Below are 14,214 nucleotides of genomic sequence, written 5' to 3'. Positions count from 1 at the left end.
CTCTTGCATTGTCTCCCTCTCTCCATCCAGCCCCTCTGCAGCCATTTAATGTTTATGCATGCACAATTGAGTAATGTTGTTAGGCATACAGTAGTAAATGTTGACTGTTTGTCTACGGCTCCCAGTGCACTGCTTAATCAAAAAATAATGTCCACTTTGTCTGGGACACACGCACACACTGTTGTTTATTTCTACCAAAATGTAGGTTACACACAAAATAATCCTCAATCGGTGAAATGCTAAAACGAAGGCCCTAATACTGTACACTCCCCCAACTACAGCGCCGCGCTTCAGAAATTATGACGTGCTCCTGAGTCATGATTTCACCCTTGAAGTTCCAGAAGCTGCAAAGCTCGCAGCGGTAGCGTCCACACATTTGCAGCCCCAGCCCCTGCAGCCCTGCGACACTGTACAATCCAGCTAGCGTCATGCCTCTGCAATAGTCAAAGACGATTCCTGAGCTTTAGCTGGTAATTTGGAACGAAGGGAATTTACCCCAAATAGAACAGAACTCCCCCCGAGGACAGCGAGTGCAAACTGTTGTTATTGGGTCACGGTTGAGACACAGCAGTGACTCTCTCCTCTTTCTGTAACCTCACTGCAACTGCATAATAACAGTTTAAGGATGGCGTACGCAGAGTTTGTCTTGTCTGAGTAATTTAAGGATGCTAATGTTGTCGGTTTATCTCAGACTGGAGTTGAAGTCGGCTCCGGAGTCAAATAATTAGACTTGTCACGGTCTGTGTTTTCACATACAAGTCAAGTGGAGCAGCCTTGTGTGTGTTTTGTTTGATTGGCAGTGGGGCACGTTTTCTTCTCAACAGTCTGAACTGCACTTAACTGTCAGGGAGTGTTTAATGTCCCTTTGAATAGCATTGGGACTGATGTGGACCCTTTTGTAGCTTGTAAACAAAGCGAACCAGGTCCATTGTGAAATATTAGGCAGTTGTTGCAATCAATTGGCATCATTGATTCCTGTGGCTGCCTGTGTGTTTATGTTTTTAGTTGCAGTAGTTCCTGTCTTTGTTTTTTCTTGTTCCCAGACACTTTCACCCTCCCGCCTTCAACTCAGCCTCGCTCCATTCCCCACAGGCCTTCCCAAAGATGGAGGAGAAGTACCTTTTGTCCTCCTCGTCTGCTTCTCCACTCTTTGCGCGTAATTGGCATAGAGTGCTGACATTTACACTCTTCGCCCTCAGTGACATGGCTCTCTTTCCACCGTGAAACAGCTTATTAGTTAAAAATGATTTTTCCTTTTTTAGTCTTTCCCTCTTCTCCTCGGTTCATTCGTTACTTTCCCCCACGTTGTAGTTATCGTCTTGTTTTGACCCGCGTCTGTCAGTATCCTAATGGCTTCCAAAATGGAGTATCACCAGGAAAAGGCTGTGTTAAATTCCCTCAGGATGCAAACACACTGTCATTAGTAGTCTGGGGATTGCCATAACCCTCTGAAACCTGGATCGACATCACTTTTCTTGTGCTGCATTCAGACGCCTTTCACAAGTATTTAACCTTTGTACCCTGAGCAAAATGATTTTAATTCTGCCAACAGAAATAGTAGTAAATTAGTGGATTTAGAATAATGACTTAAAAAAGCTAGGAAGAAATGTCCAGAGAACCATATTTTACAGAGTAATTTCCAAGCAGTTTTTATCCAGGTGATTTTCCTTTTCCTTTTTTACTTTCCCATTTTTTATGTCATTTTATTTTTTTTATTTTTATGATTTTTTGCTAATTTCTTGCTAATTGTTGTGGTCATCTCTTCCTAAATTAATGCCTTCTTTAAACCTTGGAACCCTGAGCGAATTGGTTTGAATTGAAATTAGTTTTATTTTAGTTTTTTTTAAATTCAGTTTTAAGCTTTTTTTTTTGAGCCCATTTCCTTTTGTTAATATTTCTATTTTTATGTTCTGATTTTCAGGTATTTATTTATTTATGAATTTTTACTAGTTTCTTTCTAATTTTTAGGGTCAGTTCAAATAAGTAATTGCGTTCTTTCCATGTTTCAAGCCAGTTTACCCAGGTTTGAAAGGGTTAATGTTGTCCAAAAGAAGGATTTCACCCAAGCAATGTCAGCTTGGAAAATGCTATTCCCTTGTTTTGGCCTATGTCTATCAGAATCTAAACGGCTTGCAAAATGGTTTACTACCACGAATAGGTTGTGTGTAAAAGCCCCTCGGGATGCAAAAACACATCATTCATAGTAAATGGATTGTCTTAATGTATCACTTAAAGAAAATATCGTCCAAAAAAAGGGATTTTACCCAAGCAATGCCAGCTTGGTAAAAGTTATCCTCGTCCCCTGTAGTAGAAGGCTCAGTCAGCAGCTCAGGCACAAAATGCAGGATTCCTGGCTGGCATTGCGCCTAAAAGGCCCCATCATCCCACCGCAACTGACTTGGTGGGGATGAAAGACCCTGACAATAAGCCCCGGCTGACACAAAATGGAGGACATCGGCTCTTGGCTGAGCGGTGGGGGATTTCCACTGGCCATGTGTGAGATTAACTCACCTCCGAGGTTCCATGCTGTGCTGACTCTGCTAGTGAAAGTGGAGAAGGATAGGAGCGAGGGTGTAAGAAAAGAAAGATAGAAAGCTATTAAACTCAAAGGTTATTACATTTCTGCCAAGGTTAAAGGAACTGGCTGGTGGAGTTGGCAGTTTCCAGAGCTCCTTTACCAGGGCCAATGCAAAACACCTTCTGTGCTGTCATGTTGAGACTAAATATTAATTGTTTTGGAAGGAAAAATGATTGTCATAAACAAACGGCCAGGTATTGTTTAAAAAATTCTAATATCAGTACCAATACCAGTACCCTTGAAGTGACGCAGATACCAATGGGCTACTTCATTTTAGGGAATGTCGAAAGAGAACCGATACTTCAGTACCAAGTTGAAGCCAAAATCTTGAAAACATGATGGCACTCATTTATTTCCAGTAGATACCTGGGATGCAATACTCCTGCACCTGATGGGGAGCATACATGCCTAAAGGTGTTTTAGTCTGATGTTAAATGCTTAAAGAATGCTTGCCTGCGCGAAAAAATGGCAACAACACATGTAAGACAGTGACAAGTGCAACAGCTCCGCCTTGACTTGTCGAAAACAAGTGTTTTTTTTTTTCCTGAGGCCAGCATTTTTCTTTCTATCTTTTGCAATGGGAGCTCCGTGTATTTACACAGTACAACAAATGCCAGCAGTGTGAAGCGCTTCTATTCGGTGCTGAGTGCTGCATATTTGGCTTTTCTGGTAACCAAGAGTTAAAAAAATGTTCAAACTGTGATTAAAAAGCTGCACTTCGTTACTGTTACTTTTTTACCAGCTGTCCAATCACAGTGGAGGAGAAGCGGGACAAATATTTTACCACAACAACAAACAGTCACATCTTCAAAAGAGAGTTTGTGTAGTGAATGGGATTTATTGTTTTGTTTTCACTGGTATTGTTATTACGGGTGGAAATCACCTGCGGCCTTACAATATGATATTATCATGATACTTAGTCACGATACAAAATTATCATGATTTTAAATGCTTCGCAATATGCTGAGTATCGCAATAACGTATATTTTGATATACCGCAATTTATTACCTTTCTTTAACTGCAAATGTGTCAAACTTATTCAACATCTGTTAATAATAAATAAGGTAGAAGTTTTCAGTCTTTTAATCTCACTTCAGTCATTTTTATTGCAGCAAAATGTATCGAATTGACAGAATAACCAACTGATTTTGTTATCCTAGTAGGCTACCATAAGTGTAATTTGTATTTGCAATATTAATATTTATATAAGAAATTGATACTTGCCATCTGTGCATTGATACAATATTGTAATACAAAAAAAATGTGATATTAGGCTATATCCCCACCCCCAAAACACACTTTTGATAGATATCAACAACCATATTTGTAGTATTGTGACATGTGTACTTTTTAGATATCTCTGTTTTTCGCTTCATTCAGTAACCATCATGTGTAAGGAAGCGTTCAGCTGTGTAAAATGCCACCACCCACTTGTTTGGTGGCATCTCGGCATGCTGAACTGCCAACTCCGTCAGAAACATGGCGCTCGACTTGAGGTGGGCCAATTAATCATTTTGAATCGCTGCAAAACGAGTCAAGTAGTCTTTTTTTTTTAGATCTACTGTAGGCATAAAAAAAAAGGGTTGAATGCACGTGTTTTTAACTGTAGACATTTGATACTACTCAGGACTGGGTTGTTTTAAGGTATCAAGTACTAATACCAGCCCTAGACACCAGTGGAGTCTGCCCCCACAAGATGTATCTAAAAGACCATAATGGAGCCACAAGCACATGCTGGAACATCCCAACACATGCTCACGCACCCTTTGCTCCCCATGTGCTCCCTCTCCACATCCGTCAGCCCAGCTGTGTGCCACACCTGCCGGCTCCCGAACAACTGGAGAGGCATTAAAAATGAATGAAAACCATTGAAGAGAAGAGGAAACGAGGAAATAATCCAAGCCTGTGTGTTCATTTGGAAGAGTGTTACTTCTGTTTGTATGACAGATAATGATGGCGCTCATAGAGGAGTGTGGGAGGGGCAGGGGTGGCGAGCATACTGGAATTGTCATTCATAGCCTTATTCCTCCTGTTAGTGCCTGTCGTTTATTTTCCCACTGCGTCATTGTCATTTGCTGTATTCTTTTTTACATTTTTTTTATTTATTATCCCGCCCCTACAAAAACGACACCTGTCACTGTGTGTGTATGTGTGTGTATGTGTGTGTATGTGTGTGTATGTGTGTGTCTACACACTAGGAGCAACACAAAACCTCAGCCTCCTTTGAAAATGCAAATAGGTTCTATTTGTGGCCTGCTCCTGTCAGAGAGTGGGTGAGGGTATTGAGGGAAGTTTTTGTGTGCAGCTGTGCGAGTGTTCGCGTGGCGTGTGGCTACATCTGTGTGTGCACTGTGTGCGTGCACATCAGCTCCTGGTTAACACAAAAAAGCGTCTTTGCCTTAGCTGTTTGCATCTGTGTCCTTGGTAACTGTACTTTGATTTTTTGGGTGCACTGTGTCAGTATTGACAATGGAAGTGTTTGAGGAGGGTGGTTGCGAGATGCTGCTGTTCACATTTAATTCATTCAGTGAGTTCAGAGTCCGGATCCTCCCCGTCACAGGACTGAAGTAGAAGGAAAAGAGGGAACAAACAAGCTGACTGTGTGCAGAATCTGTGTGTCTGTGTTTACGTCTGTATGCATGAGCTGGGGGGTTGTTTTCGGGTGTGTTTGCATGTCTCTATTTTCTGCGGATATGTTAAGCCACGCAGTTTTGAAAGTCCAATGTAAATAATCTTTCTCCTTCCATTCTGTCCTCTCTCTCCCCACCATCCTCTCCTCAATTTCTCTATCTTTACTCAGGAGAAAAACAAGGACAAAGACAAACGTTTCCGTCCGCTCTATGACATCCCCTACATGTTCGAGGCCCGTGAGTTCCTCAGAAAGAAGCTCATCGGCAAAAAGGTAAGAACCGGTGACAGAAATTGAATGCTCCCAATCACTTTTTGCCTCCCTGAATCAACTTGATTTGCCTCTAATCAGCTTTTAATGAATTAAACAATAGCTCTAAACAGGGATTCCCCCCAGTGGCTGCACATATGCTCCAACACCCTTCCTCTCCCCCTCCCATCAGTAGCCTAACACACATTTCGGAAGCCCTAAGCGAGATATCTGTTTCTCTCCTTTTCTCAGTTTGAATACCAAGTACTGTCGGTACATGCCCTGGGGCTTGGTATTGGCCCGGACGCACCCTTTAAACAAGCAGTGTTGATTTCCCCCTCTTGTGTCTATTGATCTACCGAGTCTGTACACCTAGGAGGCTGCTATGATTTATACACGTCTGACCCCAGCAAGACCCGGCGCTGAGCTGGAGAGCACTCGAGACACATGCCACCACTTGAACATCAGCCTCTTTTTTTGTGTTAAATTTGAAATGATGAGCTCTAAAGAGGAAAAAGGAAACACTTAAAATAAACAGATTTAAGGCTCATTTATGCTCAGTATTAGTTATGAATGTGGACATGGATAGGGTTGAGTGTTGTTTTTTTTTTGTTGTTTTTTCTCGAAAATTAAAACTGTATCGGTGACCAAATGGATACTAAAAACACTAACAATTAACCGTTTAAAGTATACTTAGATATATAAATATGGCTAAATACAAAAAAACATATCAACATATTCACACAATCCGGCACCAATTTGAGGTGCCAAGATATTGATTCGGACCGGTAAGTACTAGACATACAGGAATAGAGTTGGTTTTGGTACCCAACCCTAGATACCGTCTGAAAATGCAGCTCTTTCTGAACGAGTACTAATGTATAACCAGCTCTGTCCAGTCTGCCAACTTTGCCTTACATTTCAAAAAGTTTTCAGCTGCACAGTAGACTGTTTTATTCTTCACAGTAAATCAGTAAAACGACGCCTACATTGTTGTCATTGTATGTACAGTGGCAGTAATGGCACAGCGGGAGGAGGCGGCTGCTGCTCACAGGCACGCCTAGAGCTGTTGTCCACTGCCTGAGTTGAATGATGGTTTATGTTTTCCCAGATTGTTAACTCTTAACAATGGTCAGACTCAGAGGGCTGCATTATAATGGCAGGCATGCTGGAAAAGATTGGAATCTTTCTTGCAAAAACATGGGAATGCAGCTAAAGGAGCAGATTTATAGAAAACTCTAGTCAAAATGCTGCATTTATGCACAATCACACTGACAAAATGACTTCCCCAGTCAGAAGTTATCTCATAAATTCCAAATTGTTTTGCAGCTGACTTCCACGTAACACATTCTGGAGCGTATACCTCCACAAATCAATTCTCAGTGTGTTTTTTTAAATCTCAACTCGTGTTCCTGTTGAGCTGAGAAACAAATGCACAGATTTCAGGGGTCCAAATCACAACACTGAGACAATAGATGGAACAAAAAGTCCCATCTCACACACTTTCATAAGTGCACAGAGTAAAAAGAAAAAAAAAACAACATTTGCAGTACAGCCTGATAAACACAAAAACATGCACCCACTCAAAGCCAAAAGCCAAGAGAGTTCCTTTTGGCATTCAGTACAGGAGTGAGATTCATATCCCTGTCCCAGCCTCTCATCACAGTCATTTTAATCATCCTCATTAATGTTTTTTTAATGACAGAAAACTCAGCCGTGAGCTGGCTTTTGACGACTGAAGCGAGAATAATGATTCTGCTGTTTATTTGTGGCATTTGTGTTGGGGGGGATAATGAGTGTGCATGTGTGATGGGGATAGGGCGACTATAGCCTTGTCAAGGTGTAAAAATACTCTGCAGAATATGCCATTAGCATGATGATAAAATGTGTGCTCAGGTTGGTAGCACCAAGTCTTAAATTAAACCATAAAATGAGAGAAAAGGACCATATTGAGCTTGTTTGTGGAAGTGATAGTCCACATTAAAACACAGTGGCTTCACTGTGTGTGTGTGTGTGTGTGTGTGTGTGTGTGTGTGTGTGTGTGTGTGTGTGTGTGTGTGTGTGTGTGTGTGTGTGTGTGTGTGTGTGTGTGTGTGTGTGTGGGTGTGTGGGTGTGTGTGTGTGTGTGTGTGTGTGTGTGTGTGTGTGTGTGTGGGGGGGGTGCATGCAAGTAGATGAAGTCATAATACATATATATGGGCATTTAGAGACAGAAACAACATGTTTGCAAACCCACACGAGTCTACCGTGGTGATTAGCTGTTCACTCATGCTGGCAACAATGACGTGCAACAAAAATACAGGGAACAATACAAAGGGAATAAGATAACTCTGTGTATAATAACCATGCATACACTATGACATGCAACATGTCCGCTCTATACCTTAACATGTTTTATATGGTATAATTGTCCTTAGCACACACGTTTACACACACACACACACACACACACACACACACACACACACACACACACACACACACACACACACACACAGAGAATAGAAACATTGCTGGGATCAGTCCATGCAGTTTTTATACCCGGTTTGGTTTCACACTTTTGCTTGTTTAGTCTCTAGGGTGTTTCAAAAGTCAGCTCAGCTAAAATGTTCCTTTCTAAGACTGGGGCAAATTGTTGTTTGTGGTGTTTATCGGAGAGGAAAGTATGCATGATTGTGTACGTGTCAAAAGGAGTTAGTGTTGTAAGGGTAATAAAAGTATGCATGTTTTTTTTTTTTTTTTCTACCAGAGTGAGTCAGTGGCTGTGTTTACAGTTTGCATTCAAATGCACCCTGGATGAATCAGTCACATGTGGACAGCTTTAAACACAGGTGGGAGGGCACTCTATGACGCGTTAAGAGATTTAATGATGACTGAGGCTACAGTCGGAGGTGGTGGTCATAAGGGATGTGATTCGTGCTTCTGGTGTAATGGTGCATGTAAGTCATTGTTTTTGTTCATACCTGGTTTAGGAAGCAAGGTTCGCAAAGTTCTGCACAGCGGTGAAAAAACAAATGGTTTTTGTTTTATTTCATTTTGAACAGGCTGTAGTCTTTGTCAAAGACAGACACAACCTTCGTGCTTGGCAGTGAAAGCATGTTGCCCACTGGCAACTTTGCTAAATTATTTTCATGATAAAATAAGGATAATTTCAGACACTTTTAAGTCCACTTTACAAATTCTCAGCAGACATTTTTCCAAAAAGGCAACAGGTCACAGTTGGCTGTAAAACTGAAGACCATCTGTTGTACTTTGAAATTTAAAAATACTAAAATAAGTAGAATAATAGAAAATAAAACTTAGGAAGTAATGTTTCAATTTGTTTTTGAATGAATCTTAAATAAAATGAATTTGAACATTTAAAGCACCCAAACATTTAACATTTCAGGTCACGTCTGTGTGATGCTGCCGAATGTTGGTTAGAATGTTGTATGTTTACATTCACAGTAGTGGCGCAATGCCAACACACCGTCCTTGTCCTACCTACAGCTCTCTCTCTGTTGAGCTTATTTTTGGCAATAATCCAAACTCCAATGGAAAAATGCCTTTGACTTTTTGTCAAGGGAACCAGGGAGTCGCTAACTTCAAACCTCATCCTTGGAGCACTCCATTTGTCAGAGGCGAGCATACCTCTAAAGCACAATCCACAAATTACCATCTACTGTCTCACTGTTATGTTATCCAATGACTTTCTTTTTTTTTATCTCAACTTTGACTCCTCTTAAGATCTTCAATGTAGCGTCACATTTTCATTCTCCGTCATTAAGCTGCATTTATATGTACAGTATACGCCACTGTATTTCTCTACATTTTATTAGTATTGAAGTTGGGTCTCCCAAGGGTGTGCTTATAGGCTCTCAGAAGTGAGTTTGGTTTAAGTGGAGAGGCTCGTGCCCATTTGCCAGCAGTACAGCCTTCTCCTTCCTCATTTTGCAAAATCAATAACAGAAGAGGTCTGGAACGTTGTTCCCTCCCATTTCTTTATTGTTGCTAAGACACGTGGCTACCACTCTGAATTAAACCTTCTTTCGCTGTGTATCCAGTATTTGGAAAAAAAATAAATACAGGGCCTGAAATACAGCAAGTTTTTGAAGTTACAAGCATTACCTTTCAGCTGCCTCGCCAACAAGGAGGAATTATTTTGGATGGAATAATCACAGGCTCTCCTAAGAGTGAATGTTTACTTGCGAGCACAATACTTAACCCTCGAGGTTTTAATGTGAATCTATGCTACCCTGGCCTACTTGAGTTGTCAAGTTGGATGCAGGTAGGTGCACAAGAGTACAGATGCATGTTGCACTCCAACAAGGAGAGGAGTTTAGTCGACCCACTTACTGTCATCCTGTCTCAGAACACTAAGCTCTATAGAGACAGATTTGGAGCAGTAAGCATTAGTAGAAGACTCTAAGACCACTGCTTTCCTTGAAATTCTGCTCCAGAGAGCTCCTTCTTTTATCCTTTTTTTTTTCTTCTTCCTCTCTGACACAAACCGAGACAAAAGATTTTACCTCATCTGTGGGGTAATTGGGCTTTGACCTGGTGGATTTAAAAGGGAATACTCTGTCTGGTCCGGGTCTTCCCTGAAAAAAGAAGACGAGGACTTGAGTTGCATACAGAGGAATAATGGCAGATCTATTGTCGGATCACAAAAGGTGCATCTTTGCATCATCTTGCTCAAACTGGACTTGACTGAAGATAATCGCCCTGTCCAGTTGAGTTTTCAGATTGACCTACAGGTTTTCCTCTTGACGGCATTTCATTTCAAAGCTCAGTCTGCAAGAGTGCAATGCATTGCATGAATTGGGAAACAAGCAGATTTTCCCCTGACTAAACCTTCTAGGACGTGACTAAGCATTAACTACGAGTCTCAGTGTGCTGAGCAAAAGCTCAAAGCCCTGATGCCACCGCCTCGCTTTAGGGGAATAAAGCTACATTAAATGCTTTTTTTCTATTAAACCCCCCATTCCTCATCTCTATAAGGAGAGCATGGTGCTTTTGATCTTTTATAAAGCATATCTAATGTCCATATTCAAAAGACTGCCTTTCTTTTGCTAAGCAGAGTCTATATTTGATAGCTCTCCCAGGCTGAAAGGAATTGGTGCAATACCTGGTCTTGTCTTTGAAAGCGGACATTACAGCTACAAGTGGTGATGAAATCTTGTTCACAGCATCAGCTCCAACAACCACACATCCGGGAGAAATTTTGTGCTGATAGAACTGGGGGTGCACTGATTGTGAAATTCTAGGCCAAGATTGATGTTTAAAATAACAATTTGGCCATGTTTTTTTTTGTTATTGTTTTATTTATTATTTTATTTTTTATTATTATTTCCCCTTTTGTGCCAAGAAAGTGAATACATCTTCATTAAAAAAAAGACCATCATTACACTGTCTTTGAATGAGCACAATGTCAAAACTATAAATTAATAAATTTTAAAATTATTTTTACAAATCTGCTTCAAAAGACTCTTTACTGTATACAATATATCATAAATTTGTCTATGAAATCTATTTTAATTACTGCTAAAAACATGAAATTTCTTGCTGGCTGATGGCAGACAGTAAGGCAAATATCTGCAAATATCGAGGTTCGGCCCATAAATTTGTGCATCTCTAGATAGAACTAATTTACTTTTTCTTGCAAGCCAAAAGCTTCGTGAGACGTAAGATCTTAAAAAGTTAATTAACACTTGGGGTAATTGTGGTAGTTATGGTATATGCTTTTGTTTCAGCACTCTATTATTGAGTTATTCATTCTACCTTATGGGAAAAAAACTTGTGGACTATCCCTTCAAGGTTAGCTAAATGTGCACTGAGGCGTTTTCCTTTTTCTCCTTTCTCTCCGTCACTCTACGTCTGTCTGTCCGTCTCCCCCTCTCTCTCATATACATCCCCACCCCCATTGAAACGGCAGCGCTTGCATGGTGACATAATCCCAAAAAGCTCGATTTGGCTAACTTTATAAGTAGTGCTTCTTGTGTGCCTGGGTCTCAGCCTCAGCAGAAAAAAAAGTGCAGTGGAAATGTTGCATTAAGCCACTTATCAGGGTTGAGCACATTCGGATAATCCTGCGTGCTCAAAGTGGCTCCTGTTATGCAGCTTCTTGTGTAGTACTGTTAGCGCCAGAGTTTTCCCCTCTTATTGGTGTGCATGTGAGTGCGTGCATGCACTGAGAATGCCAGCGTGGTATTTGATGTGGTGTATGTTTGTGAGAGCGAGACTCGATTTATGGGAGGGGGGAGCTTCAGGTGTGTGTGTTCGAGCAGATGCAAAGCGGTGTAGACCTGAGCGTCACCAGGTCTCATGGTTGAAAATCCAGATGGGGCTCCCTCGTCTTCCTCCTTCCCTCTTTTCTTTGTGTGCTGTCCCTGCTTGAGGTTTTTCCCTCTAGCAGCACACTTCATTAAATGATAGGCGGCTGCAATTACAGCCTGCTAAAAACACAGCACCAACTTAAGCACCTATGCTTCACTTTCTTGCCTGTCTTTGCCTCTTTAAGCCATAAAGATGTCCCAAGATCTGTTTTATTCAAACTCACTGTGATTGACTAACTGTGCAGTGTGAGACTGCTGAGACACCTGTGTCTGTGTGCCCGCAAGCACTCTTTAGCTGCGCAGCCATAACTGTGATCACATACGTTTCCACTGAGAACCCCGGCGCAGTTAAATACGCTCTTTGATTATAAATCGGTCTGCACCAAGATCTCAAAATTCTTTTTTTTTTTTTTGGTTTCAATTATTGCAAAAAAAAGAAGCCGTCTGTGTGATCTGGGTTTGGTGAAAAGGTGCTCATTTCAGTTTGAGCAAACCTAAAACCTCCAACATTTTATGTGCATTGTAAAAATCTGAGAAATTGATTTTACTTAAAAAAAAAATCTTGGAAACCAACTGCCTTCACAAAGGTAAGTAAATGTAGTTATTAATCTTAGTTTCTGTTAACTTTATATTTAATGAAGTTTACTTAAAATGTTGTTATATTAACTTAAAATTATGAAGTTGTTGCAACTTAAAAAATGACAAGTTTAGTTTAATCAATCTTTTTAAGTTTTAGCAGCTTCATTAATCCAAGTTTACTGTGCTGTATCTGTATTCTGCTGGTGTTAAACTCGGAGATCTTACAGACTTGCAAACTTGCAGATCTCCTAACTTCGTCATTGGCAAACCCTTTTTGTGATGATCACGTCAAGTCAGACTAACTTTCACTTGTCATTTTTAGGTTGCAAAAATTTCCCAAAATTATGTAAATAAAGTTAAATTTTAAGCAAATGTAAAACTAACAATAATAATGATAATAATACTATTTAAAATTCATATAGAATTAAAAGTACTGATAGACACTTTACATGAAATGCAAACAGAAAACATAGAAAATAGAGGATGCAAAAAACATGAATACAAGAACAGAATACAAAAACAAAATGTCAAGGATATGGCAGTTCAGATTTGGGGAGGCAGTGGAAGATAGGTATTGTAGGCTTTTTTGAAAAGGTGAATTTTTAAAATGTTTATTTAGATATAAAATACACATAAATTAAGATTTATAGTTATATTTACTTCCCTTTCTCAAGGCAATGAGTTTCTAAATTTATTTTAAGTAAGCGCAATGTGTCAGACTTTACAGTGTATAATCGGCCTTTTACCGTGTTCCTGTCTGGAAAAACACTCATGCTGAGGCCATGCAGTGCGATGATTACTGCTCACAATATGGCACGCCACAGGTGTCCTTACCATGTCATAGTTCAGCATAATTTGTCTGTGAAGGTCTTGTCAATTAAGGTCAAGTCAAATGAAACTGATTTTAGCAAGTGGGGGGCTTGTCTTGGTTTGATAAAAATATTTGCTTAACCCTTTTTAAACAAGCAACCCACGAATGGCAGATGGAGGTTGTTGTTTGTATGATTCTGTTTAAATCAATCTAAAATAAGAACTATAATAGCTATGTTTTCATTCTTTTTGCAGCAGAAAATTTAGGCTTCTGTCTTCCCCATCATCATGCCATGACCTTTTGTTGCCTTACTTTACATGCTGTGTAAGTGTATTTCACGGTAATTACGCTGGAGTCTTCCCTGTAAAGGCTGTGGAAGATAGTTTTTGCAAATTCCTTTAAATATTGCACTAAAACAAAACCATAATAGCTAGAGCATTCATTCTTTTTGCATAAGAACGCCAAGGCTTCTGTCTTCCCCATCATCACTTCATGACCTTACATTACCTTACCTTACATGCTGTTCAAATGTGGTAATTTGCTCTAATTAAGCCTGTAATTTCCCCATAATAGCCTGGGGAGATTGTTCTTTGCATATCAAGCTGAAATAAAAAAAACATAATAGGTAGAACATTTATTCTTTTGGCAGCAGGGAGCTAAGGCCTCTTTCTTCACTTTTTTTCACATTACCTTATGTCACCTTACCCTACATAAAATGCAAACAATTTTGCAGGAATTTTCCTGTAACTGCCAGTAGCATAATCCTGCATATATAGTTCTAAGACAAAAACCATAGTAGCCAGAACATTCATTCTCTTGCAGGATAAAACTAAGACCTCTGTCCTCTGTATCATCTAGTTGTACGCTTGCAACGCCATCATTGTGCTACCTTACGTGTGGTGTAGAACCACGTGAAAATGCACGGTGGCGCCATGGGAACGAATAATGAACCTGCCACAATGTCTTTGCGCTCTGCTCGTAAAGATGAGCATATATTAAAAACTTAGTAATGTACATAGTTCAAATAACTGATGCAGTGTTGAGAAATATTTT

General features: G+C 40.1%; 1 protein-coding gene across 1 annotated transcript in view; it reads left to right on the top strand.

Annotated features, from left to right (window-relative positions):
- snd1 (staphylococcal nuclease and tudor domain containing 1) overlaps window positions 1–14,214 on the top strand; it is a 245,423-nt gene that overhangs the window by 39,043 nt on the left and 192,166 nt on the right. Inside the window, exon 11 of the mRNA XM_042511217.2 lies at window positions 5,380–5,481. Coding sequence (XP_042367151.1) covers window positions 5,380–5,481 — 102 coding nt within the window. The remainder of the gene's footprint in view (window positions 1–5,379; window positions 5,482–14,214) is intronic.

Source organism: Plectropomus leopardus, chromosome 22 (assembly GCF_026936395.1).
Source record: "Plectropomus leopardus strain MGB_pleo_1.0 chromosome 22, ASM2693639v1, whole genome shotgun sequence".
Classification (NCBI taxonomy): Eukaryota; Metazoa; Chordata; class Actinopteri; order Perciformes; family Serranidae; genus Plectropomus; species Plectropomus leopardus.
Note: the sequence above shows the minus strand (reverse complement) of the source record. Positions and strands in the feature narration are given on the sequence as shown.